At 49.6% G+C, this 27,167-nt stretch overlaps 1 protein-coding gene across 8 annotated transcripts in view; it reads right to left on the bottom strand.

The window, feature by feature from the left end:
• LOC149865440 (uncharacterized) overlaps positions 1-27,167 on the bottom strand; it is a 213,443-nt gene that overhangs the window by 40,496 nt on the left and 145,780 nt on the right. For 4 of the 8 annotated variants that reach the window (XR_016441695.1, XR_016441696.1, XM_090041526.1 and 1 more), the window contains exons 68-80: positions 26,216-26,341; positions 25,393-25,464; positions 24,991-25,026; positions 23,874-23,933; positions 21,665-21,709; positions 20,311-20,346; positions 18,626-18,661; positions 14,460-14,516; positions 13,110-13,181; positions 11,120-11,191; positions 10,281-10,316; positions 2,709-2,789; positions 529-582 (exon numbers count right to left, since the gene is read on the bottom strand). Coding sequence is in view for 4 of the 8 variants with exons in the window: in XM_090041526.1 (XP_089897652.1) it covers positions 529-582; positions 2,709-2,789; positions 10,281-10,316; positions 11,120-11,191; positions 13,110-13,181; positions 14,460-14,516; positions 18,626-18,661; positions 20,311-20,346; positions 21,665-21,709; positions 23,874-23,933; positions 24,991-25,026; positions 25,393-25,464; positions 26,216-26,341 (783 nt within the window). In the remaining 4 variants the exon portion in view is untranslated. Of the gene's footprint in view, positions 1-528; positions 583-2,708; positions 2,790-9,892; positions 10,317-11,119; positions 11,192-13,109; positions 13,182-14,459; positions 14,517-18,625; positions 18,662-20,278; positions 20,347-21,664; positions 21,710-23,873; positions 23,934-24,990; positions 25,027-25,392; positions 25,465-26,215; positions 26,342-27,167 lie in introns of those variants that run through there. The other 4 variants (XR_016441697.1, XR_016441698.1, XM_090041528.1 and 1 more) reach the window with 4 other exon arrangements.

Raw genomic sequence — 27,167 nt, forward strand, 5'->3', positions numbered from 1 at the left:
AACTGCAACGTACAATTTGCCAATTAATGATCTTTGTCATTACAACCTTCCTACACAACTTTCTGGGTCTATTGCACCAGGTGTTGGACCATCCTACAGGCTTTTCCTTGTGATCAATCGTTTTTGGTGCCAGGCACCTTTACTGATGAACAAACTTTACTCAGTGACATCCTCCCTATGCATCTCTTGTGCCAGGTTCGGTCATACCGTCTCACATGTGTTTATCTCCTAAGGCAGGTTGTGCTGCCATCTCAGAGTGGTCTTGGGCTGATCCCAAATGTTCGGATGCACTCTGTTGTCTCCTACAGCACTGCAGACCTGCTGGCTTTGAATTTTACTGATCCTGGCCTTCCTTGTGGTCTATGCTGGAAGCTAGATGGTTGCTTCTTTGATCTTTTCTTAACCAGCTATCTATCTGGCAGTCCGGCCCATGTACCATTTCTGACCATCATTCAAGTTCAAGGACTTAGCTTTAGACCATTCGCCTCCCCTTGCAGAAGGGCCCAACCACACATTGCTTCTTCTTACCTTCAGACCTCTCCGTCCAATGTCACCACTTATCCCGGGATCACCTTTCTCCCCCTGAGTAACAAACAAACAAGTCAGGCAGGATGGATACAGAGCAATGGCAGCAGGGTCTTTGGTTGTCGCCACGTTGGTCTAAGGACATAGGTAGGCAAGTTTCTACGGGTAGATGTGATATCATCCACTGAGTAGTTGGAAAAAACCCTCTTATTTTATTAGACCAACTGAGTAGTTGGGAAAATGCTCTTTGCAAGAACATTTTTCCAACTACTCAGTTGGTCTACTAAAAGATATCACATCTTTGCAAAGAACATTTTCCCAACTACTCGGTTGGTCTAATAAAAGATATCATGGCTTTGCAACGAACATTTCCCTAACTACTCTATTAGTCTAATGAAAGATATCACATCTACCCAAAGAACCTGGCCTAATAATGGCAAGCAATTTGGAAAACTAAAGGTGCATCCTCCCCAGCAGCACCCTCTTGTATTCATAAGGTGCTTTCCACCCAAAAGCTTTCAAAGCAATCACTTTGCCCAAGTCTCAGCTTGAGAAATGCTGCCACTTCTCAGCAGCAGTGAGACGAATATTACACGAGCATCTTCATGCACAAGGGCCTCAGGAAACAGCTTCCTTGCTGTAATTCAGCCTCCTCTTTATAGTGCAACCTGTCTACCGATTTATACAGGGCGGCTCAGGATATATGTAGAGTGTAATGAAGAGGCTGGAAAAGTGTTGCAATTCACCTGAGACCTTTGTTTGTTTTATGTACCTCTCAAAATGAGACTCCTGATGTCTCACAGATTGGCATAATCACTGCTGAGACTCACGACGTAACTGAGCAGTAGATGGGCATGGCCTTGCATGCCTAAGGGGCTGGCAAGGTCCAAGGTCAGAGCAAGTACTGCTCATAGGTCTGAGAGAGTCTCCCTCAGCTCCTGGACTACTGCTCTCAATGCTGAGGTTCCTTGTACAAAGCCCAGCTGAGAGCCGGGATCTTCATTCGCTGATTGAGTGTCCTAAAAGGGCTTTCAAGGAGTTATTACACAAACAGTCGGATGCACCGTGCTGCCACTGCAGAGACCTAGTGTGAGGTTGCAAGGGCAATTTTAGCAAAACTTTGTCAGTATTTTTTATGAAAGACATCACCCGGTGTCCAGGAGTGGTTAAAATGAAAAAAAGAGTTCATTTCTTCCCCACTCTGGCACCACTTCGGCAATCCTGGAGGCATTTGAGGGGTTAATAAAGAAAGAAAAGATTAAAATTTCACTTATAAAGAGCAAATTGACAGATAGGCTTTAGGGGGAAAGACAGCTTCTCCTATTCAAAGAGCCTCAACTCAAATTCAACATGCCTTGTACTTAAAAAAAAAAAAGATCATTTTCCTGCAAAAGTTGTCCCATGGATGAAATTAGGCAGCAACGGATAGTTCCCTCCCACGTGCCTGTCTTGCCAGTGCTGGGCATTATTGCACTTGGTACCAAAAGGAAGTGAAGACAGCGTCACAGGAAGTAACGTTCAGGCCAAATGAATTTGCTACAGGAGAACTTAAAACAATGGCAGAAGAGACTTGGGGCCTAATTCTCAGGTAGTGGACGGCAGCATCCAGCAGACCCGAGGACCCATCCTCAGCGTACCGTATCTTCTTGCACACCACACGCCCCCTGCAAAAAGACATGCCCGTTGTTTCGAGAAGGCACACCAAAGGATTTTTCCAGAGTTATGGCCCAGAATGGGCTTTTCCCTGGAGAGGCCATGTTGCAAAATAGCTGCCAGCTTCTCTCAGACAGCGAACTGAGAGCAGCTATGGACAAGTTAACCCTGGACTTGCACCTCCTGCTTGGGGCCTGGAAGAGAAGCTGGCAACTATTCTGCAACACCGCCTCCTCCTGCTCCTATTCCAGAGGGGATGAATCCACGTCCCCCCCTTTAAGGCACTCATCCCAGTTGTACAGGGCTGGTTTTTGGACAAAAGGGGTGTGCGGTAGGCAAGCATATACAGTATTTCTTGAAGAAGTTCAGAGAGCAATCTCCTCTACACCTAGAGTTACTAATAGCAGTAGGGAATATCTTAAAGCCACACACTATTTTTTTTCTTTTTTGCAGAGGAATCGAAAGCCGGGTCAGAAAAGGCACTATTGCAATCTTCAAAACGGACCTCTAGCAGCCGGTGCTGTACTCACCTGCTCCCCTTTTTGGCCCTGGAGACCTCTGTCGCCTTTCGCGCCTTTGTTCCCGTTCTTCCCATCGAGGCCGGCCGTGCCCTGTCATGAGAGGAGTCGTATTAATTTCTCAGCTGCCACAGGCTGGAAGATTTCTGAGAAAGTCAACAAAAATGAAAGTGAAACGAAAGGCTGGGGACAGCCCTGTCCTCCTCCAAGACAGAGACCAGAAGCAGAACATTTGGGCGAATATGGGGTGTGAGGACACCCTATTCCCGCATTCTCCAGGAGGGATGTTCTCACAGTTCCCCCAACCCATCTGCTCCCACTCACATGGGCCAAACCTGAAGCTGAGGCAGGGAAGCGACTCCAAGGGGACCCCCCGCCTCTTTGATGGCGGCTCTTAAGACCTCTGGCTCCAGAGTGCTGGAAAGCAGCCGTGAAGGACCTGAACAGCATGGAGCAGATGGCCTTACCCAATGAATGCCCACTGTCTCTGTCTCTCCTGACCGCTTATGTCCTTGGAAGTGGGTAGTGACTTCTATCCCATGCACTCTACTTTCCCAGGCACCTTTATGGTACTTGATTTCATTCACCAAAATTCTCGGAAAAAATCAAAATGTATTTTTCTAGGAAAAAAAAAGTTTGGGAAGAATGCATGGCATTCAAAGGCCTGTCTAAATCTACCCCAGCCGTGTGGCTGGTCCAATGAAAGCCACAAAAATCCTTGTCCTGCACTTCTCAATCTAATTTGCTTAGGACCTGAATAGAGAGTCAAGAGAGACTTGGGTTTTATTCCCTACCCTGCCCCAGGCCTGCTGTAAGACCTTGGAAGAGCCATCTCACTTCTCAGTTTTGCCACCTGTATAATGGAGATAATATTTTTTTAGATCTATTGGTGGGATGTTTTCTTCCAGCCCCTTTCTTTGTAGTAATAGTTACTCTTCCTAGAGCCACATGTGTCCGCAGAGCACCTCATGAGCACATTGAGTGCTCGCAGCACAGCTCAGCGGTACACAGAGCTCGTGAGCAGCACTGGGCGCTTTGAATCAATTTGCAGCCGGGCTTTAAAAGGAAATGTATGTGTATTAAAAAGGGGGGCGGGGAATATCAGCTACCAGATTTTTACCGAGGGAGACCCTATCACCTATAAAATGTCTGTATCTCTCTCCCTGAAGAAAGAGCATCCGATAGGATCCCAGTATCAGATGAATGCGCTGCTTTTTCAAAATGTCTCAGCAAGCCTGCATCACTTCCCACGTACTGAAAGCAACCAGAGGAAAGGACCTAACTTGAATCAAGGGTGTAGTTGGTAGCCGTGATCCCGAAAGCTGGCAGAAAGGGACAATTGTCTTGCGATTTCCCAGTTGGTCTAATAAAAGGTATCATTTTGGGACCAAGAGTTCTAGTTTTTTGTATGTCTAACTCGAAGCAAAACGTTAGTGAAACGTGTCAGACTGCTGAATTTAGAGCAACAGGAGATTGGAAGATGGCCAAAGATATTGATTCAGATTGTAGTTTGGTTGAGATAATGTCGTTGGGGCTGGTCTTGCTTTGAGTGGGGGGTTGGACTAGATGTGACCCCCTGAGGTCCCTTCCGACCCCAATTTTCTATGATTTTCTATGACTAGAGAGAAACCCTGAGTTTCTTATATGGGGCCATGAATCTGGTCAACTAGATTGGCAGGAGTTCTGAATACACATCTGCCCCGACTTTGCTGTAGTCAATCACTGGGCATAATGTCCTCTTTCCTTACCCAGAGACTGGTGATTATTTAGAGACATGGTCAATAATGCATTGCAGCAGGGGAGGTAACATGTCCCATAAAAAACCCCCCAAAGGCTCTATTTGTCTGCTAAGCTGAAAACAGGATGGAGGCATCTGTGATGGGAAAGGAACAAACCTTTTTGGGGGGGTGATGCCAGCACTGGGCACCAGCCTTGAGTACCCATTTTGGTCTGGGGGGAGGTGGGTTATCAGAATGGGCTGCTATGAAGGGGGAAAAACACCTTTTCCCTTTTGCAGCAGAGAGTAGGACGTAGAACAGTAGCTCAAACTGTAGTAAAGTAGGTTTAGATTGGATATCAGGAAAAACTTCTTCACTGCTAGAGCAGGGAGGCAGCAGACTAGACATCTAGGGAAGTTGTGGCCTCTCCATCCCTGGAGGCATTCAAGAAGAGGTTGGATACGTATTGTTCAGGGATGATCTAGGTGCAGCAATGCCTATGTTCTCCTATGGGGCATTTTCCATGTTTCTGGGCTTTGCTGGTTGCCGCATGGGGCTGGGAGGGAATTCCACCTTTCTCCCCTCTTTCCTTTCTGCTATGCATCAGGAGATTTTTTTAAGCTTTACTCAGAGGCATTAGCTGCAGGGGGAATTTAAACCTGGAGGTTCCTGACTAGACGGTCTTGCCCCTCCACTCTGGGTCAGAAGGATCATTATATTTGGGATCAGGAAGGAATTTTACCCCGTGATCAAACTGGTACATATTGAGGGAGGAAGTTGTCTTCTACTGTAGAGGGGTGGCCCTCTACCTGGGATCTCTTGTTATATTAACAACCTTTTACACCAGCAGGACGTGGCTGCCGCGGCTCCTTTTTTTAACCTGCGGCAGCTTATGGTGTTATGTCTTGGGTTAACCGTGCAGTTTTGCTAAGGATTTGTCTGGGATGGTTTGGATAGGGATGATCCTGATTTGGACTAGATGACCTCTGGAGGTCCCTTCCAGCCCTACTTCTCTGTGACTCTGTGGTGGTGGCCACTGCTGCCCAGAGCCCCAAATAATTGCTTATTGTGCCCCTGGGTGATTAAATCTTGCCAAAAGCTGAGAGGTTGTCTCTTGCCTTATACTTCGTTCTTCAGGACAGGGACCATCTCTCTGTCCTACATCTCAGCAGTGCCTTGAACCATTGGGTGCTGGGGCAAGGCTGAGGCTTCTGTGTGCTCCGCAGTATAACTAATAAATAGTAATCATATATAATAATCATGAAGAGAGGAGCAAAAACAGAGCCTTCCCCAGGAGAAGGAATGCCAAACACTTCATTACTCAATGAACTAATTTGGGAATGTCGTTGAAGTGGCATTTTCCAAGACCATTTTCATTTGGGGGTAAATAGGAAGCTTCCATGGGCCAAGAGAGGCTGGGAGAAAGGAAGATGGGAAATGGGTGGAGAGAGGGGTGTGTCTGGGGCAAGGCTTGTGCTTAGGTGCTAGTCTACATGAGAGGGTTGCTGCCACCAAAGCTGTACAAAGTGTCCTAGTGGAGGCACGTAGGACGGTGGGTTTTCTGCTGGCCAGAGCTACATAACCTCATCCCATTCTCATAAATAAATTAAGAGGCTGCGACATAGATATTTACATGGTCCGGTGGGCGCCAAATTGGCTTAGCGGTCACACCCAGAGTGTGGTAGTAGACGGGTCAGTATGGACCTGGAAGGATGTGGGCAGTGGGGTCCCGCAGCGTTCGGTCCTTGGACCTGTACTCTTCAATGTGTTCATCAGTGACTTGGATGTGGGTGTGACGTGTACTCTGTCCAAGTTTGCGGATGATACTAAATTGTGGGGTGAAGCGCACACTCCAGGGGATAGGGGACAATTGCAGGCAGACCTGGACAGGTTAGAAAAGTGGGCAGAACACAATAGGATGCAGTACAGCAGGACAAGTGCAGAGTGCTGCACCTGGGGTGTAAAAATATCCAGTATACCCACTGGCTGGGAAGTGACTCGCTCAGCCCCACAGGAGCAGAAAGGGATCTCGGAGTCACAGTGGACTCCAAGATGAACAGGAGTCGTCAGTGTGACGAAATCATCAGCAAAGCTAACCGCACTTTCTCATGCATCAACAGATGCATGACGAATAGATCCCAGGGGGTGATACTTCCCCTCTGTGTGGCATTGGTCAGACCCCAGCTGGAGTACTGCGTCCAGTTTTGGACACTGTACTTTAAGAAGGATGTGAACAGGCTCAAGAGGGTCCAGAGGAGGCCACTCGTATGGTCAGGGGCTTACAGGACAAGCCCTATGAGGAGAGACTGAAGGACCTGGATCTTTTCAACCTCCACAAGAAAAGGCTGAGAGGTGATCTTGGGGCCTCCTATGAATTCATTAGTGGGATGCAGCAAGGGATCAGAGATGCTCTGCTCACCAGGGCATCTCTTGGGGTAACAAGGAGCAATGGTCACACTGACAGAGAGCAGATTTAGGCTGGATAGCAGGAAAAACTTCTTCATCATAAGGGTGGCCAAAACTTGGACTGGGCTGCCAAGCGAGGTGGTGCTCTCCCCTGCCTTGGGGGTCTTTAAGAGAAGGCTGGACAGGCATCTGGCTGGGGTCACCTGACCCCACAGCTCTTTCCTATCCAGGCAGGGGGTCGGACTCGATGATCTGTTGAGGTCCCTTCCTACCCGAGCATCTGTGAGCCTATGAATCTATGAAACCTCTCGGGTCAACAGACACTTGGCTGATGGAGCCCTCCTCTATGGGCATAGCTCTGGCCAGATGTGGGGCTACCTCACCTCTCCCCAGCTGGGGTGGGGGTGCAATCTTTTCAGACCCGCCCCCAGCTGAGCTCTCCACGCCAGCAAAACGTGATTGGGTAGACTCAGCTTAAGTTCCTTCTGTGAATTTTCACTTGAGCCTCTTCAGGCAAACAAAGGCAGGGCAATAAAAGCTACTAAGAGAGCCATTTAAAAGCAATTACCGACCGAATGCTGGAAATAGCTGCCGTTAAGTATAAAGCTCAGTGGACACTATCATTAAAATATTCCTCGAACAAGTTTCATGTCTCTGTAAAGAAAAGAGGGAGCACAATAGACTGATAATGCGGCGGGTTAGTCATGAATCCTGCAGGCTGGATGTGATGCAAAGGGCTGTTTGAACAGGCAAGGAGTGCTCACTGCACCGAGAACGCCCTGCAAAGCTTAGAAACTGCCAAGTTTGGGAAGAGCCCCTTTTGCTACCAGGTCCTGACTTCCACTATGGTAGCACGTCCGTCTGTCATTCAGTCATGGTGAGGAAGCGTGAAATATTCAACAAGGAACCAATGCTTCTCCCAACATACATAAGAAGAACAGGTTTTCTGGGACGGGGCCTGGTGCGTGCTCTGCTCCTGTGTCCTCAATCAATGGCTTGTTGGTCTGGGGGTATGAGTCTTGCTTTGGGTGTGAGAGGGCCTGGGTTCAAATCCCAGGTGAGCCCTTTATGGCTGGCAGAGGCAAGAGGTGTGCTGGGGACCTATGCAATGCTCAGGGCTGGTTCCCAGTGGCCTGTTGTCCTGGGTGCCTTTCTTCTTCTATCTATGACCAGGTGACACATCACCTGGACAAAGGGGAAGAGGTTGATGTCACATACTTAGATTTCAAAACAGCCTTTGATTTGGTCTCCCATGATGTCCTCATGGTAATATCAGGGAACTGCGGCCTCAACGACTTTATGGTCCGACAGCTGGTCGGACCCAGAGAGCGATAGTGGATGGCACCGAGTCAACATGGCACGTGGTGACCAGTGGCATCCCCCAGGGCTCAGTATGAATATGAATTCATGAAGATGAATATTTATGAATATATTCATAAATGATCTGAATTCAGGTGTCAGAAGTAGGCTGGCTAAGTTCGCAGTCACCACCAAATAATGGGGCCAGGTGGTCGCTCTAAAGCATAGATTGGCAAGTCAGGCTTGCAAGGTGGCCGCATCAAAACCTGATGACATTCAATATGCAGAAATGCAAGGTGCTCCATGTTGGGAGAAAAAAACCCACATCATACTTCAAAGCTTGGCAGTGCTACACTCACTAGCACCACGACTGAAAGAGACTTGGGGGGTCGTGATTGACCATAAAATGAATGAGCCACCAATGTGATGCTGCAGCCGGCAAAGCAAATGAAACTTTGGCTTGCCTCTACCGATGCATCTTAAGCAACGCCCAAGAAGTCATCCTCCCGCTGTACTCGAGGCTGCAGCTGGAGTACTGCATCCAGTTCTGGGCTCCACAATTCAGGAAGGATGTGGAGAAGCTGGAGAGAGTCCAGAGGAGAGCCACGTGCATGCTCGGAGGGCAGGAGAACAGGCCTTATGAAGACAGGCTGAGAGACATGGGACTCGTCAGCCTGGAGAAGCGCAGGCTCAGGGGGGACTTGGTGGCAGCCTATAAGTACATGAGAGGTGTGCATCAGGATCTGGGGAACATCTGTTCACCAGGGCACCCTACGGGATGACAAAGTCCAGCAGTCACAAACTCCTGCAAGACTGTTTTAGATTGGACATAAGGAAAAACTTCTTTACCGTCTGAGTCTTCAGTCTGGAATAGACTCCCCCCAGAAGTGGTGCAAGCACCTTCTCCTGGATACCTTTAAGACATGCATGGATGCTTATCTTGCTGGGGTGATCTGACCCCAGCTGCCTTCCTGCCCCTTGGGCAGGGGGCTGGACCTGATGATCTTGCGAGGTCCCTTCCAGCCCTGATGTCTATGAAATCTATGAATCTATGGGACAGCAGTGAGAGCACAAATTAAACAGCCGGTGCGTTTCTCAGCCATTTGGCAGCTTAAAATTGTTGCTAATCTATTCGCTGCCTCCTGGATTGGGATGTAAACACTGGATGGGAAGAGGCATCCCTATCCAGGCTTGACATAGAGGCCTCTCACCTTGTCAGCCAGAGCATCGTGTTCATCCCATCCCACCTTTATCTTTATGCCTGGAACAACCTCTCCCAAGTCTATTTCGCACTGTTTTCTCAGCCAAAAACATCCCTTTCCTCTGCATACAGTGTGCCCACTATATAACAATGACAAGAGAGGAGCCAAGAAAAGCTAAGGCATATCCAGCAACTTCTGAGCATCAGCTAGCTGCTTTGATGCTATTTTGAAGCCAGACTCACTACCTTTTAAGTCGGCTAATTATCAGGCGCAAATTTCATTGTGATTTAGGATGCATGCACATTTGGAAATAGCTAATTACGCTGCCACAGGTGGTGAATGAGCACGAGTCAACGGGATTCAGTGCACCAGCTTCTAAGACAATTGTGGTGAGTTATCCCAGTGACTAATTATCCAGCTTTCACTGGATTTCAGTTTCTGTTTGAGCCATGCCAAAAAATAACGTAAAAAAAAAAACCATATTTAAAGGATCCTTTGATGCAAAAATGCAATGCCCTGATTAAAGAGTATTGCTGATGCCACTCATCTGTACAGGCAGCCGCACAACTGTTTCACCCAATTTATTTCCTTTCCGTCGGCACCTCCCTGCTCGCAACAACTTGAGCAGCAAGTGAGTCAGAGAGGAGCCCGTGGCCCTACCACCACCCAAGCCTGTCCAGCGCTGGAGAAGAACAGGCTGAGCCCTTGTGTGGGGTTACTCCTGGATACCCAAACCTGGAAGAAAAGCCCCAGTGGTCCTACATGCACTCTTCTCCCAGCCATCCTGGCTCTAGGCACCAGACGATGTTCGGACGTATCCCACCCTCTTAAGTGTCAAGGGCCTGTTGAGCGCACAGGGGGCATGCCAGATCTGAGGGTGCCCTGGTGGGTCGCACGTCATCTCTGCGATACTCTCACACCACTAACGTGAAATGGGGTCACAACCTGCTCCAACTCACAGCAAATCCCGGCAGGCCAGGCTCTCCAGGTTCCCCCTGCAAGGAAAAGCAGCAGTGCATGAAACAAGAGAAACAGCTACGTTCAACCTGCAGCCTCCTCTCTGTGAGCAAGCCCCCATTCGGTCATAGCAAGGGTCTCTCTCCCACTACTTCAGCTCCTGGAGGATCCCAAGGTACCAAAGAGTGCAGCTGCCTCTGGGGCAGGACGTGACAGATGTTGAACAGCTGTGCAATGCCACTTGGCACAGCACTTTAGGACGGGAAGCAAAGAAAAGCCTTTTCCTGAAGAAAATGCGAGTGAGCTGGAGCACCTAGCTGTGGCCTGGGGACAACAGATGGTCAGGCCTTTGATCTTAAGTGTCATCTGAAATGCAGTGGGCCTGGTTGGAGGCTTTTTCCAGCCTCTTTCTTAGTTACCCCCCTTATAGCCATGCATGCTGCAAAGCTCCTCGCGAACATCCGCGTGCTCACAGCACACCGCAGAGGGACTTCCACGTCGCTCTCCCCACTGGGCAGCTGGAGAAACCCTGGAGCCCCGTATGCCTAATTATCCAAGGAGATACCCCAAGGGATACAAGTGGGCAGGTCGGGGACTACTCCACTGTCTCGACCAAGAGGAAGACCACTGTGGCGAGGGGCTATCTCCCTGGAGGGTGCAGGGTACAGAGACATCACTTGCATTTATAGCACCGGAGTGGTGCAGGGCCACAGGACCAAAGGAGCTTGGGTGACCCTGAAGCACCATTATGAGGGTCTAACTCCCGCTCTCAGATGCTGGGCACTTAACCGTGCTTCCTCCACATTGGTTTTCTAGTGTCTCTCTGGCCCACAGCACTGACCTTCTGCCCCACGGGCCCTCGGGCACCGAACAGCCCGATCGCTCCTTTGGAACCGGCTTCGCCTTTAGCGCCCTGGCGGGAATAAAACAAGACATGCATTTTAGCATGGTGGATCTAGAAGCTGCTCCCTCCACTTAAAAATCCTATTTCCCCATCCTCCCCTGCTTTCTTGTGGGGCTGCCTATCCAGTGCCTGCGGTTGTCCCGGGGGTTTTCATTCCTCGGATCAAGGTTGATAAAGAGGGGCTGCTCGCGCACCTCCTCGCCTCTCACCCGAATCCCTGCCACTCCGCCCTCTTTAACGCTATGGGGGCGCTGGACTTTCCCGTCTCAACGTATCGATCTGGTTTAGCAGGACATGGTTGGAAAACAAGCAGGAAGGCAACACCCTGGCTCCAGATAACCCGTTTCCCATGAAGCAGCACGGGGACAATTGCTAAGCAATGACGGAGTAATTAGTGGTAACGATGCTTCCAGGCTGTAACCCGAAGTTACCCAGAGGTCTTGCCAAGGTTGAGAGCTTAGAAATCAATGTGACATGAAATCGTCACAAAAAGGGGAGGGACGGGGAAAAGGAGAAGTTGTTAATGAGATGTTTGCGGGGGGTGTAGGGAAGAGACTGATCGGAGCCCAGAAACAGATCCCGCGGGATATCCTGAGATTTCTTCCCAATGCACTTTTGGGGAGATAGATATGTGTACAGCTTGGTTACTGGTTAAGAGCTTTGTCTCCGAAATGCTAGGTAAGTGATATTCTGCTATACGCAACGGTGGGGTCACTGCACATGGGGGATTATTCTCCTTCTGGAGGGAAGAGAAGTGCAGGTCCTGAATCTAATTTGGACCTGCTAAAGTAATTGTGCCCAGGGCTCAGTCTGAGAGTGGGAAAATTGCACGATGTGACCCTGACAGGGTGACAGCTTGAAACCTGGCATGTCAGAAGGGGACACAGAAAGAGGCAGAGTGGGGTTACAGATGCAATTAGCCCAGTGGCGGGGACAGAAACCAATGCACCACTCACTGCATGACGCTTGGGGTGGGGAGAAGTTTTGGGCAAGAACAGAAAAGCAAACTCAACCTTCACTAAACGTGCTGGGGGGGTCTGTGCTCTCCGCGCAAAGCAGAACGCAGCTTAGGTCTCAACAGCGCAAAAGCGACGCTGTGGCTGTGATGCTCCAGAAGTGATGCAAGAGGCAAGGTGACTTAGGAAGGATGCCGTGAATTCAGAAAGTTGTCGGACTCTTTCCGAACCACACAGCTGGTCCAGTAAAAGAGATCGCCCTCAGAAATCCTTGCCTCTTGCTTATGTTTAGTCATGCTTGGAGGAAGAAGCAGCTTGGGATGAAATTATTGATCAAGTCAAGCGTAGGGGCGTTACTGCTTCCTAACAGAACAAGAAAGCTTGGTTGTGTCAAAGACCCTGTTCTGTGAGAGCTGACAGAGATCCTCCGTTGTTTCACGTGGCAGTGGCCCATGCTTCTCTAGATCAGCAATCATGCATTTTGTTCTTCTGTTGCTTCCACGAATGTCCAAGGAGTCATGAATGAAAGTCAAGTGACTACAGATCTGCTCTAATGACACAGATGTTAAGAAGGAGCTCGAGATGCATGAATGGGACTATATGAAGTGCCTCCTGCTGTAATAGGGGCTTGGATTCGATGACCGAGGAGATCCCTTCCAGTACCGTGTGCTATGTTCCCATGACGGACGCAGAGGCTCGCAGTTGTCAGCTTGCCACATGCAAGCAACCCAGGGAACTAAGGGCATCATCTTCATTTACAACCTGGAGACCTGGCATGATCTTCATTTACAGACTCTCAAAGTCTGCCAGGCCATGAGACCCAGCACACCAGCCCTAGGTTGCATTTGGGCGGCTCCTCTGCATGGCAGCCTGCAGAGGACAGCCACGTACCTACAAGGCCGATTCACCCCAAACAGGACATGCAGCTTCTGCATCTTCCAAGGACCCATAAGGAATTAGGAAGCTCCTACCTTTTCTCCTGCAGGCCCGTCCTCCCCTTTCTCGCCTTTGTCTCCATCAAAGCCTGGTGGGCCTCTTTCGCCCTAAGGGGTCAGACAAAACTTTTGTGGACAACACCTTGGAAGGACAAACCACCCTTGGAAGGACACCGAATCCCGACGTGCCTGTCTGAAATGCACTCCAGTGGAGCAATACTTCCAGAAGTCCCCCCACCTCATCACCTACCAATGCTCAATTTATTCTCCCTCTAGGAACAGGACTGACACCACCCTCCCCATGTTGCTCACTTAGGTCCAACCTCAGGCCCACCCTCTAACCCTAACCCGCAACCCACTGCATTCAAAACTCCCTAAAATGCCTCCCAGCAGCGGTCTAGCTTGACCATGGAAGTCCACCTGAGTATCACATCTCAAGGCAGATCTTCCTCAGAGCCCATTCCTCCTTCAGTACTCACCCAACCTAAGCAACGTGGGAGCAAAGGAAGTTTGGCCATGACCCTTCTGCCCCTACCTCCCTGCCTAGTGCTCATGAGAGCAAAGCACAGAAGGAAGGACAAGTGGTGGTGGCCGTTGCTAGAAGATCCCTACTTGAGTTTTTTTTTCCAGCACAGCCCATCTAGAAATCAGCTTGCCCACTCTTTGTCTCACAGGGGGATTCCCATTTTACAGATGGACTACGCAAGGCCTAGAGAAGTCAAGTGCCTCAGCTATGAGAAATCGGTTTGAGCTTGGATTAGCTTTCTAGACGACTGTTTCCATCTTAAAGCATGAGACTACATGTCCTTCATTGGAGGGGAGAGGAGCAAGAAAAAGACGGCCCCTCAAGGCCAGTAACATCGTCACTGTACGGTGACATGTAGACGTGTCCTATATGTAATCGGCCCAGGACCGGGTGCAACCAGGCACCTAAGAGTGAAGGACTCCATATGCCACCGTCAGTCCCCGGTTCAGCATTTTTTATTATTATGTTTTATTATATTTTATTTATTTTATTATTATATTATCCACTCACCCCTCTGAGATATTAACTACCCCTGTTCAGTTTACCGCTGCTACGATTCCCACCTCAAAGCCACATCGTCTAGTGAAACCTGCCTAAGACCAAATCACACAGGACCAGGGAAAAAGTCCAAATTCGACAGGTTTCTGTTTCATAGGGGGAGCTCCCCCCGCCAGAAAGTCATGTCGAGCCCACAGAAATTTCCCAGCTTGCGCAGGTTTCTGACTCGAACGCATTTCATCGTCGCTGCCGCTGGACACCATCGGGGCCGAGGAGGTGGAATATGCAACATAACGGCGAGCATTGCTACAAGTGGTGAAGACTAATAGAGCAACGGAGGAGACATGCTGCTCCAGACTTACCGCGTCTCCTTTGTTGCCTTTGTAGCCTTGTGGTCCAAAAATAGTAATGGGGTCGCCCTACACAACAGACAAGACATAACAATAGAGACTTAAGTAATAACGCACAACTGCAGTTACTGCAAACCCTGCTGGGCAGCGAGGCACTTGGTGTTATTGGTTTAGTAGATGTCACCCTGGACGATTCACCTAGTAAAAAGGTATAAAAATAACCACCCCACCAGGCAGCTGGGATAGAGCAGCACGTGGCAAACCAGGAGACCTAGGTTCAGTTCCTGATCTGTGGGAGGAAGGAGATTTAGGTGTCCAGGACTGTCGGTGCCTGGCTGCTCACGTTCGAACTAGAAGTAGAAAACAGTATCCTGCATTTCCCTGCAAACCGCCGTACAGCAATTAGTCAAGTCTCATGGGGGGAATCCCATCTTACAGATGGAGTAGCCTCAGCCTAGAGAAGTCAAATGACTTGGCTATGATAAATTGGTGCTTGAGCCTGGATTCGCATTTTGGAGGTCCTGGACAACTGTTTCCATCTTAAAGCATGAGACCACCTGTCCTTGGAGGGGAGGGGAGCAAGGAAGATGGCACCTGAGGGGTTTAGAGGAGGGTGATCTGTAACCCAATGCTGAGTTAACCCACAAAGGCATCAGTTTGTTTCAAGCAAGAGCTAAGTTAGATATTAGGAAAAACTGTCATGAGAAGGGAAGTAAAACACTGGAGCAGGCTCCCCAGAGAGGTGGTGGCATCTCCATCCTTGGAGGTTTGGAAGACCCAGGTAGACAAAGCCTTGGCTGGGATGATGTAGTTGGGGCTGGTCCTGCTTGGAGCAGGGGGTCGGACTAGATGTGACCTCCTGAAGTGCCTTCTAGCCCTAATTTTCTGATTCTAGGATTTTAAGTGCAAAATGTCTTCCATGAACACCTGCTTGAAAGTTTAATGAGCAACCTTCAGCTATGCTCAGGCACAGAAACATCCTTTCGCAGCATGGCTGAACTTGGTCATTAAGCGAACCAAGATTTGTCTTGTAATGTCTTTAACTGGGCCAACTATAGGGTTGGGAGAGAAGTTAGATAAGCTTTCAAGCACAAAATGCCCTTCCACCAATCTGGGAGCGAAGCGGAGACAGCCTTAGCTAAATACCAACGATGATTTTTGTTGAACTCCCATTATGGACAAGAAAATAGTCACTTAAAAAAAGGGGGAAGAGGGCAATAAACCCCCGGAGCAAAAAGAAAAGTTGTTAGAAGTAGTTATGGACCAAAGAAAGAGAAGTTGGTTATCAAGGTATATTAAGGGATGAGGCTCAATATCTCCATAGGGATTTCTGCGCGTATAGATATCAGCAGTCCCTTGCAGCCAAGAATGACTGACTTCCATAATTGCTTTATCTGTGGGTCCGAAGATGGCTGACAAGACACATTAAAGCAGAAGAACCGTCAAAATGCACAGCATGCGGCAGGAAAGTATGTCAGTCTGGTGGGATAAAGCTACATGAGGTCACTGCCGAGTCCCTGTATAGGAGAAGATGAGGATGAACTGATTTTGCTATCCAGTTGGGAGTGTCGGAGTGGGTTTCTAACCCTGTTGTAGGCAATATGCAATTGGGAAAGAAGGCACAAGCCTATCTCCTTAACTTTTATTTCCATACTTTTCAGGTTTGGGCTGGTGAGACGTATCTTGATTCAGTCTTGGCTGCAGCACCGTGGAGCGTAACTAATGCTTTACTGGAGTGGTTCTCAATGGCTCTCGACATCCTGGCTGCAAATCACTGCTTTAGCATTATCCTTCGGTATTTCAACACGCCTTTCCTAGGAGGGAAATAAACCCTTGCAGCAACTCCATACTCTTTGCTAGCCATTTCTAGAGACTGTTGAGCTTTTGTGGCAAGGACTCCCTTTCCCAGGTGTTTGCACAGCATGGCCTGGCCATATCGATGCTGCAAACTTACCCTGCCAGGTATGTGCACCCTCCAACACACTGCACGGATCTGTGCAGGCAGCTTGTTGAAGCAGGAGCTGTGTTGTTGCCCCACAGGGTGATTTGCACGGGAGCAAGCTAATTGGCACTATCGCTCAGCAGGGCTCATTAGCCCACCCAAAGCACTAAGCCGTGTCTCCACTGCTTCTAGGTCAGGAGGAGCTGCAGTGTGTCTGAGGGCATCACAGCAAGTCTGCAATGTAGATATGGCCCCGAGTGCTCCTGCAATACAAATACCGTATTTCCTTGCATACCACGCACACCTTTTCCCCAAGAGTTCAGCCCTCCAAAACTGGGGTGCATGCATTAAGTGGAGAAGCTGTTTTTCTTTGCCAGAATTGAAGCCTGGGAATGCTACATTGCAAAATGGTTGCCAGCTTCTCTCTCAGCAAGAGGGCAGGAGGGGCAGCACCCAGTGTTTAGTTTCTGGCAGCTGAAAAAGAAGACAGCAGTCATCTTGCAATGCAGCCTCCCCATGAAAAAGCCAGCTCAGACTGTGGAAAAATCCTTTTCTCTAGATTCTGCCTTCCCAAAACAAGGTGTATGTCTGGTTTGGGTAGGGAGGGCAGGTTGCGTGGTATGTGAGAATATACGGTAAGTAACACAGCCTTCCAGTTCAAGATGCTCTTCCACGTCCTGGTGTGTGATGCGCTCTGAAGCAGATGGCTTCACAGATGGGAAGGCCCAAGGATACCAAGACATCCTATAGTTTGGTCTGCTGCAGAGCACAGCCCATAGTTTCACACCATCACTTCTGGATGGAGGAAGCAGGAGCTAGGCAAAAAGCGAGGCGGCAATAAGATGGAGCCAACGCAAACCAATTATCTCTCCCATCCTGTTTTATCTCACTCTCCAGCTTATATTTTATTAAGGAGAGGGCATTAGCCATTCCTTTAGGTGGGAAAGTATTTTCAAGCTCCCTCACGATTAAGAATTGATTTATCACTAGAGCGCAGCCCCTTTGAAAGCAGTGCCTTCAGACATAAATTGGCCGTAATCATTTAGTACAGTGTGACTCAAAGGGAGAATTGCCATGTAGGTTTTCTAAACATCATTTTCCAAGCAGCCATTTCAGCCAGGAGGGAAGTTAACAGGACACTGGGTAGAAGTTCACTACTTTCTGGAACCAGGCATTGGGGTAATTCTTACTGTAGTCAGTTTAAGTATCCTTGCACTCATGGCTTTTCATATTTGAATACATTTTGGGAAGAGTGACGCACTTCTGAACTAAGATACATTTTCACTTCCCAGCCTAAACTCCCCAAAAAAGCATCGATGGGCATCAATACACACCATCCATGTTGCATCCCAGAGATGGCTGCATTTTTGTATCGGGTGCAGAATTACTTCTGAATTATCATGCCAAGGGTCTCGCTGCAGTGGCTCCAGCCTGGAATGGAGCTAGAAGAAAATCCAGCTCCACCCATTCACGATCTACAAATATTAAGCTGTCCAAGACCAAATGCTCTTATGCAACATTTCTATTACAGGCAAATTTGGGGCCAGGAATGTCACGGTGGTCAGCTGGGAACCATGGCGGGATCTGAACCCAGGTCTTCTGTGATGGAAGGCACCACACCTTAGGATCCACGTACAGAAAATGTGATGCAATGAGCTGTCCTTATCCTTAGCTGTGTTTATCCCCTTCTAAAACCTTTTCTACACCTTGGTGCAAAAATGGTAGAGATCCCAGATGCCTAGAAACATTTCCCCCCTCTTTAGGGCTCTGTTTGGTGCACCTGCAGACATTATGCACACAATTAACCAGTTGCTAATTGGCAGCCATAGTTTCATAAAGATGTAGAGCTGGAAGTGACCTCCAGAGGCCATCTAATCCAACCCCCTGCCGAGGCAGGATCATCCCTGTCCCAACCATCCTATACACATCCATAATCTGAACACTTCATAAAACTACCATCAACCCTGACACAAGACACAGCACCTGAACCTGCCACAGGTAAAGCAGGGGGATCATGGCAGCCAACATTATGCGTCTATGAATGGTTGTTAATCTATGTTCAAGAGATGCCAGGAAGAGAGCCATGCCCCCTGCTCCAGAGGAAGGCAACCCCCCCCCGCCCGCCCCTCCCGGTCCGTACCAATCTGACCATGGGGTAAAATTCCTTCCTGACCCCAAATACGACAGCCAAAATCCTCCACACCTCCCCATAGAGTTAACAGTTTATACCACTTACCCTTTCTCCTTTAGGTCCCAGGAGGCCACGCTCACCCTGAATACAGGAAAGAAGAGGACAATGGATGGCTTCTTTTCCTACAATTGTTACATCATTCAGTACATTGATCTATCCATAAGCTGCTGCTATAAATCATTGTAATTCTTCGTATTTACGGTACCCGGTTCATCTGGGAATCTTGAATCACCTTGTCATGATTAGCTCAGCCCAAAAATTCGTGTGTAAGGAATCATCTTATAAATGGGAAAGACCGGGCGTAAGAGAGTAAAGGGTAGAAGACCTCACAAGCAACAAATAGCAGCCACTTGCTAATATAGTCGACTTGACAAACCCCTCCTTACGCAGTACTATGCAGTGTATCAGGGGTATCCCATAAGTTAGAATTTCATGCAGTTAAAAAACCACAGGAGCTTCCTTCTCATTGTATGTTTGTAGAGAGACCGTGAGAGCCCAAAAGGGGAGTCTTCGTTAGGCTGCAATAAGCAGTCATCTATGCAGGGAGTTAGACTTGACAGCCCCTTCTAATCATGAGCAGATCGGGGATTTTGAAAAGGTGGGTGCAGTACTGCATCATCCCATATAACACAGCACACATTTTTCCCCAGCTCAGAAGAAATGAGATGCTTTACTAACATGCTATGGGCAGAGGGCTATTTTATTCCATTTCAAATCAACGCCGAAACAAATATAACTTCGTTGGAATGTGCATTCATTTGCTATTATGCACGGCAAACACAAAGCAGGCAAAAAATAATCAAAAGATGCTGTTTCATTAGTCCCATAGTCATTCGAGTTAAATGTGCATCTCTTTTTCAGATTCATAAAACAAAATCTAGACTTCTTGAGGTTCTTGGCAGTACGTCCAATGCTTCACTGAACGTTAATGAGTTAATGTTCACCTGAGTTGATGTTTTTAGCGATAAATCAGGAGCTATATTACCAGACCGCAGAATGGCTGAAGAACGGCTAGCTTGATTAGTGGAAGGTTTAGACCATTAAAAAGGAGACAGGGCTGTTAACAGATGTGGAGTCAAGTGCTTACAAGGATAATTATAGGTCGACTATAATTAGCTGCAACGTCAATTGAGTCTCGCGCTCCTGCCTGAATAGAAATGCTGCTGCCACTGCCAGGCTGTTGGGTTTAAACTTTGGGTGGACGAGGAGTCAAAGGGAACGAGGGGGTGCAACTGCACCACAGCACCCCTTTGGATCTGCCCTTGCCTCTAACTCTGTGATTGTGTAATACTTAGTCTCTAAACAGCACCTGATGGCCTCAAAGCACTGTACAAACAACTGATCCACCTTCCCAAACAGCCCCATGAGGCGAGTCAGGATTATCACCTCCGTCTTACAGATGGGGAAACAGGAACAGGCCCCATCTACACCAGCCAATAACCAGGATTAACATGGTGGTGGCCAAACCACATTGTAACACGGTTTCATTCTTGCCTGGGTTATGGTCCCAGGATCTACGCTGGTGCTCTCTGCCCCAAAGCTTACATCTGAAACCCACACAAAAGAGGGGAGAGAGCAACGTGGGGGTGGAGCTGGGGTGAAATGTGCCTGCCTAGACCCTTGCTATGACTATGCAATGCTGTAGAAAATGGCTTTCATGGGTGGCTCTTCTGGCTGGAGTGCCCATAACCACTGTACCAAGTGCAGAGATGATGACCACAGCTGCTTACTCTTTCTCCTTTCACTCCCGGGAGGCCTTTCAAACCCTGCAAGCACATGAAATGATATTTCAGAGCAAGTAACCCACAGCTGAGAACATGTGAGGCTGTGTCAAGGTCTCGTGGGGGACTGAGCTCCAGGGAAGGGTGACGGGGATCTGTGGGGGAAGGTGGGCCAGTTCCCCCATTTGATAGGCCTGAGGCTTGGGTGGGTTTTCACCAACTTGCCCAATACCACAGAGGAAGTCCAAAGCGAAGCAAAGAATTGGATCCTGGTTCCCTGGGTCCCAGCCTTACTCCCTAATCACTGCACCACCTTAAATAATGATTATTATTATTATAATAATCAAATCATTCTTTATTGATTGATAAATACGTAACTGCTCTCCTCTGAGGTCCCCAGTGGACTAAAGTGCCACTCTGGAGTGCAGCCTCCCTCCTTAGGAGAGGTTTTTTCTGCTGGTTTCATTTGACCCATTCAGCAGCAGCACCAGAACAAGACTGTCTCCAGACCAGTGGAGCCATCTCCTCCCATCCCATCTTATCCTGCAGTTATAAAAAAACCAGCCATGGGGTCCCATTCCCATTCAGCTTGTTAGGCCGCGGACTAAAGAACAGTAATATAACACAGCAATATAATACAGCCCCAATACAGCACTGTGCACTCTCAGGGTATCGTTCGTGCATGGAGCTCAGAGCACTTTTCCCCGGGATCATTAATCCCGTTTTATAGACGTCAGGGAAAGTGAGGCACATCTACTTCCAATTAAATGCACATGGGGACAGAGTCAGTGACTGAGCTGGGGCTGGCACTCAAGTCTCCTGCCCCCAGCGCCACAGTTCCTTGATTGCGCCCTCACCAAGAGATGAGACTCAGTGTTGAATCTTGTAATAAAAGAAAATCCTCCCTGGATTTCCAAGGTAATTGTTTCACATCAAATTGTATTTCCTTCTCCTGTATTCCCATCTCTTCGTGCAACCAGAAACACCCGTCTCCCGTTGCAGTATTTGGGTGTGGATTTTAGGCACGTCACAATCTTTGGGCGTGGGAGCTTCTGTGGTCACTGACTGTCACGGGAACATGGGGACAGGGGTGTGGAAAGACTGTCACGGGTTAACGTAGTAAGATCTTTTTTGTGGCTGAGTTGCAGGAGAAACGCAACTCAGCTCTACTCAGCAATACGTATAATTGCTCCAAGCACACACCACCGCCACTGAAATCATAGGGAATGGGGCATTTGGACCCTCTATTTGGCTTTGAAAAGCTTGGTCTCCAGCAGTGGGCTCATTCAGGGCAAGCACACATGACTCGGGCCTGTTGCACTCGTGCCATAAAACCCCCCTCACGAGCTCCGCTGGCTCTTACCATCATGCCAATGGGGCCTCGAATGCCTGCGAGCCCCCCGTCACCCTGCGAGCAGAGAGATTTAGTTTAGGATTTAGGAAGGGGTCAGACGGTTTTACTCCCTGCGTTTGCTCAGTGGAGCCAGTTGCATGTTACTCCCTAATCCTTTGTAAACCATGTATCTGTGCACCCATCCCCTCCTTTATTCCTTCGACGAGAAGGCACCCTTGCATTTAAGATGCACGCACACTTTCCACCCCGGCAGTTTAAGAATAAACTAAACCTCCGAACAAATGCATGGTTTCAAGGATACTGTTTCTATGCCATATCTAAGAGCCTTATACTTTGACTCGGATCAAGACATGTTTTGTTTTAAAGATACATTTAATTGTAAAAGGTGCAGCTTCCATGGTAAAGACGAAAGGCCGCGGTAAAGCATCTTCCATGCAAGACCGTGGGAAAGTGCACCCCAGATGCACATAACTTTCTATATCCCATTTTACACGTGTCTTGAGCATACCTTGAGCATCTATAGCTCTTTATAAACCTTAATATAAAGGGAAACTACTTTGGTTGATTCAAGTGCTTTTGTGGCCTGACTAGCTTAGCCATAAAAGCAGAGAAAATGAGGGTGGGAAGGGACCTCAGGAAGTCATTGAGTCCAACCCCATCCCTGGCTAGAAATAAAATAAAACAAAAGTAAAAAGTAAAAAGCCAATTTCTGAATTTCTGAATAATTTCGCCTGGAAGCACCAGACTTGCACAAAGAACAGCTGTGACGCCCCCCCCACCCCCTGCCAGATTCTGGTTTCCGCGACGCTGCCGTAAATCCCAAATCATCCCAGCGACTTCAGTAATTCACATGAGAGCGACACTAAAGGAGCGAGGAACAGATTAAGGCCTCCAGTGTTTCACCATCTCCTCCCAAAACCACAACAGACCCCAACCTTTTGGATGATTTACACCAGACCTTTCGCAGGTGTTGACATTCTCCTGCGGCGTCGCGGCCCAGGTGTCTGCCGCAACAGCTCTCCTGGCAGCCGGGCGTTTGTGTAAATGGTTTGTATAAATGTGTTGGGTAATAAAGTCAGTTTACGCATGGAACGGCCATCGAGGAAGCTGTGAATTAGGACGTCTTTTTCTGATCACCCCGAGGATGTACGTCCTGCCCCGTGACTGCCGGGTGCTTTTGTTCTGCTTAAACACTCGATCTCTCGCTGCTCTTTCGTCGCATGCTTTTTTTTTTTTCTTATTATTATTTCTGCCACACTCGCTCTTAAGAAGCTGTGATCAGGGCTGGATGCCTACTAGAAAGTCTCTTCATGGGAATCACTTGGCAAACAGGTATCTTTATGCTTAAAAGACTGGCACATGTTCTATTCGGGGAGGTTATCTCTTTATTTCATACGACTTGGACTTTTTTCATACTATTTTAATGAGTTAGAAAGGCCCCTGAGGCCAGGCTGTCCTCATGTTTATGACACTGTACATCTGCAGGACATGGGCCATGCTTGACTGAATGCATCTGCTCGCTTGGAAATGCAGCGGTCCTGAGTCTAGCCAATAGTTGGGTGGGAGACAACCTTTCGAATGCCCCCCGCAAGGAGACACGGCCAAACACACGGTGAATGCCACATGTGGTATTCACTGCAGAATACCATAAAGTGACTACTGTAGAAACTTATCGCATGGCACAAATTCATTCAGCTCCATCACTGCAGATGAGCTAATGGACGGGAAGGAAATGGGGAGGGACGCTAATTAAACCAGTGATGTTCTCCCCATGGAAGGGGGATCACACTCAGGACCTTGGATCCAATTTTAGTTTCTTCTCCATCTGCACCTTACATGTGTGCCACTGGGAACAAGGACATTGCAAAGGGCTGGACAGGTGAAAATGGCCTTACTGCTCAGAGACCCAGCCTGTCCGCTGGCTACAATCCCTACTTGTGAGCAAAAGCGCAGGCTTGACTCCAGCACCACAGCTATGAACAAACAGCCATGAGCGGTGAAACCAGATGGAGGACAGAGGACATCTCCTCTGGATCTATCAAACGCTTATGAATTATTCACACTTAAACAATTGAGAGGATCCAGGACTGACACTTCAAGGGCCGTGCCAATGATGGGATCATCATGCAAGCACAAAAAGGAGCCTCAGGTACAGGCTGTGCAGAACAGGCTCTGCAATTCAAGAGCCAGAGCCAGGCATGTTGATGGGAAGACCTACCCGAGGGCCAGGGAGTCCACGGGCACCTCTTGGGCCAGGTCCGCCGACGCCGCTCTCTCCCTGCAGCACAGAGGGGCACAAAGGTCTCGCGTCAGAGACACGACGGGACATTTCTCCGGCCAAAGCCAGATCTCTCTCATTAATCACTGAGGGTAGTAGGGGCCAACCTCTTTGGCAGGTATACCACAAATTAGCCTGGTGCCCTCCCTGAGTGCCACTCCGATCTCCTTCCCCTGCCCTGTCTGCTGCTCTGCTTTCTGCTCCCTGCCCTATCTGTTGCTGCGTTGCTGGTCCCCATGTGCCACACGCAGAGCATGCCCGGGTCACTTGTGGCATAATCCAAAACCCATTGACGTCAACAACGTTCCCAGCACTTGAGTTCAAGCCAAGTCCCCGTATCAACGTCATCCTACTAAAAGGCTATGAAGCGCTCTGCTACCCCTGCCCTGGAAGGCCAAACAAGGTAGCTCACGTGGATCTGAGGTTGCCAACTCTGACTCTTTTTCAGGAGGTTTTATTACATGATGCAAGGACATTAAAGACTGATGTACTGTCCTGTGCTCAGGAAGTCAAATGCACGTGACTACTACATTTTAAAAACCCACTGGACTACTGTATAAATTGCATCCAACATTTAATATTTATTTTAATGGATGCCCTATCCTTTATCTCCTGGGTGACTCTCAGCAGTCTCCTGAAGATTTATATCTAATTCCTGGAGGGCAATCTTGGAGGGTTGGTAACCCTACATGGATCCCATCATTTTATGAGCAATATTTCCTTTTCTAAGAGCATCCCTCATCCAGGGGCCTGGGCAGCAACCCATGGAGAAAAATCTCAGGGGGCTTTTATTCAGGTCCCTTTCCTGCCAACACTTCTGGGGAAGGTGCGGAGGCCCTTTGGAGAGCAGGGAGATGTGACTAGGGTCAGGGTTGACTCGGGCTGCAAGGGGTGACACCGAAGGCTGGGAAAGGGCAACGGGAAGACGTCACAACGCATTCCCCTTCTGTGCTATTCAGCATGGAGATCCCTCCCCACCCAGCAGCGTTGGATTGAGGTTGCTACATGGGCACTCCCATTTGCATCCTCACTGGGGTTCCTGGCATATACCGCTCACCTTGCTGCCTTTGGGCCCGTCGGCTCCAGGAAGTCCCTGCAGAGAAACAAAGCTGAGGACTTGGTTTGCAGACCCGTGGCCGGGCTCTGCTGTCCCGTACCACCCGGGTAGCCCGCAAGGCATGCCACGGAGATTTCAAAGGGGGCTCCACGCTGGTGAGAAGAACTGGGCAGGAGCACTAAGGGCCCCGGTGAGCTCTCGCTGGGTCTTGCCCCATGTGGAGGGACCCCAGCACCCACGAGGAGAGCCCTCCTCCCAACCTGGGCTCAGAGCTTCAGTCTCGGGTCCATGACCCTGGGAGCCCATAACCTGCTCTAGGGCTATAGGCATGACGAGGACAGACGGGACGTGCCCTCCCATCCCTGCCTACAATATGCTCCGAATTGAAGCGCCGAAGATCACCTGTTTTCCCAGGGGCCCGGGGAGTCCAGCTGGCCCAGCAAAGCCATTCCTGCCTCTCTTCCCACGATCTCCCTTGAAAGAGAAATACTGTTAGGAAGGAGATAGAGTTGGTGGCGTTGCCCCAGACCTCCAGAGAGGGAAGGGGCGTCTCTCTAGCTTCCCCCACAGACTTCTGGAGGGGGAGTGGGCCCTGCAGCACTGAATGATTTGGGCATTAGAAGAAGCTTATAGTAAAGGCAGCTGTGCAGTGGGTTGGGCTCTTCGTGTCCTTAACCGGCACTAGAGCCCCTGGCACATGCCAGGGTAGAGCTGGCCTGAGGAACAGGCCTGCGGGAAGCACATCGGTGGTGGAGAGGGGGACACAGTTTGCTTTTGCTGAGCCTGTGGCATAAGACTCGATTCAGATGCTTCACATCCCCTTCGTGGGGACTCAGAGCCTGGGGCTGCTCTCAGCATCTCCTGAGAAGCGGCAAGGAGCATCGCGCCCTCCGCGGTGCTGCCAAGAACGAACCCTCCCCGTGCGTCATCCTGCCACCCCGGTCAGCCTGGTCTGTGCCCTGCAAGTGCCGTGCGTGGTGGGAAGCCTGAGTCGGCTCAGCTTGGGTCAGGGCGACACAGCCACTGCCCGGAGAGTCCCAGCGTCAGGACGTGCCTGGAGAACAGCTCTGCTTTCTGATTTCTTGCAGAGGGGCCGAGGGTGGCCTTCAGGACTGCGTCTCCCTCTTCAGTCATCCCAAAGAGCCCCAGATGTAATGCCTCTCCCCCCATGCACCCCTCTGCACTGCTCTCTCATGTGCATGCACAGTCCAGCCCCAGCCCCTACCTTTTGCCCGGGCGTTCCCGGCAGCCCCGGGGCTCCTCTGTCCCCCTGCGATCCTGGGATCCCTGGATTGCCATGGATGCCCTGGATGCCTTGTGCCCCTGTAGGCCCTGGTGCCCCAGGCTCACCCTGTTGCAAAGAAACCATGCAGATGCAGTCACAACGTGCGTGGCAAGCAGCACCAGCCAGCGGGCTGTCTGGCAGCCTTCCCTCCCTTTTCATCTGCTGGGTCACGGTGGGTTTGCCTCCTGTCCTTACCTGGTGCTCCAGCCCGTGGCATGTGCCAGGGACGGGGTGGGTGGGCATCTCTCTGAGCACCGCTGGCAGGGCAGACCTGCTCCACCCCAGCTACTCCGGTCCCGGGTCCCCCATAGGTAGGGACCTACTTAACTCGTGGCTTTGTCCCGTTTCGTGGGCATTTTGTGGCAGCTCCACCCCTCGGTGCTGATTGGTGGGCAGGCCCCGCCCCTCAGCACTCATTGGCAGAAAAGCCCCAGGGGGAGGAAGGACAAGGGGGCAGCTGCCATCTTAACTGCTGGCGGCCCTTCATTCAGCCCCGTCCCGCAGCGCTGATTGGTGGAGAGGCCGGGGGTGGGGAAGAGGGAGGAAGGGCAGTCGCCACCGCATCTGCTGCCCGCTTCATGCTGCCCCACCAGCTGGCAGCTTCCCCCTCCCAGACAGGCTGTGAGACCAGCCTGAGGGAGGGGAGGAAGAAGTAAAAACTTATTGTTATTAGGTTTTTTCTTTTGCATAGATTTTGCAGGCAATCCCGGATTTCAGAGTTTCTGTGAAATCCATAAAACTGTGATTTAGGTAGGCCCCTCCCTACCCATAGGACTCATATACCCCCCACTGCCCCAGTGCAGCACCCACCAGTCAAAGCAGCCCCAGCGCTACACGCACCTTCCCCAAAGCCGGCCAACAAGCTCAGCTCTGTTATTCCAGGCTGCAGCGC

The sequence above is a fragment of the Crocodylus siamensis genome, chromosome 4 (genome assembly GCF_052110815.1).
Source record: "Crocodylus siamensis isolate JL-2025a chromosome 4, ASM5211081v1, whole genome shotgun sequence".
NCBI lineage: Eukaryota > Metazoa > Chordata > Crocodylia > Crocodylidae > Crocodylus > Crocodylus siamensis.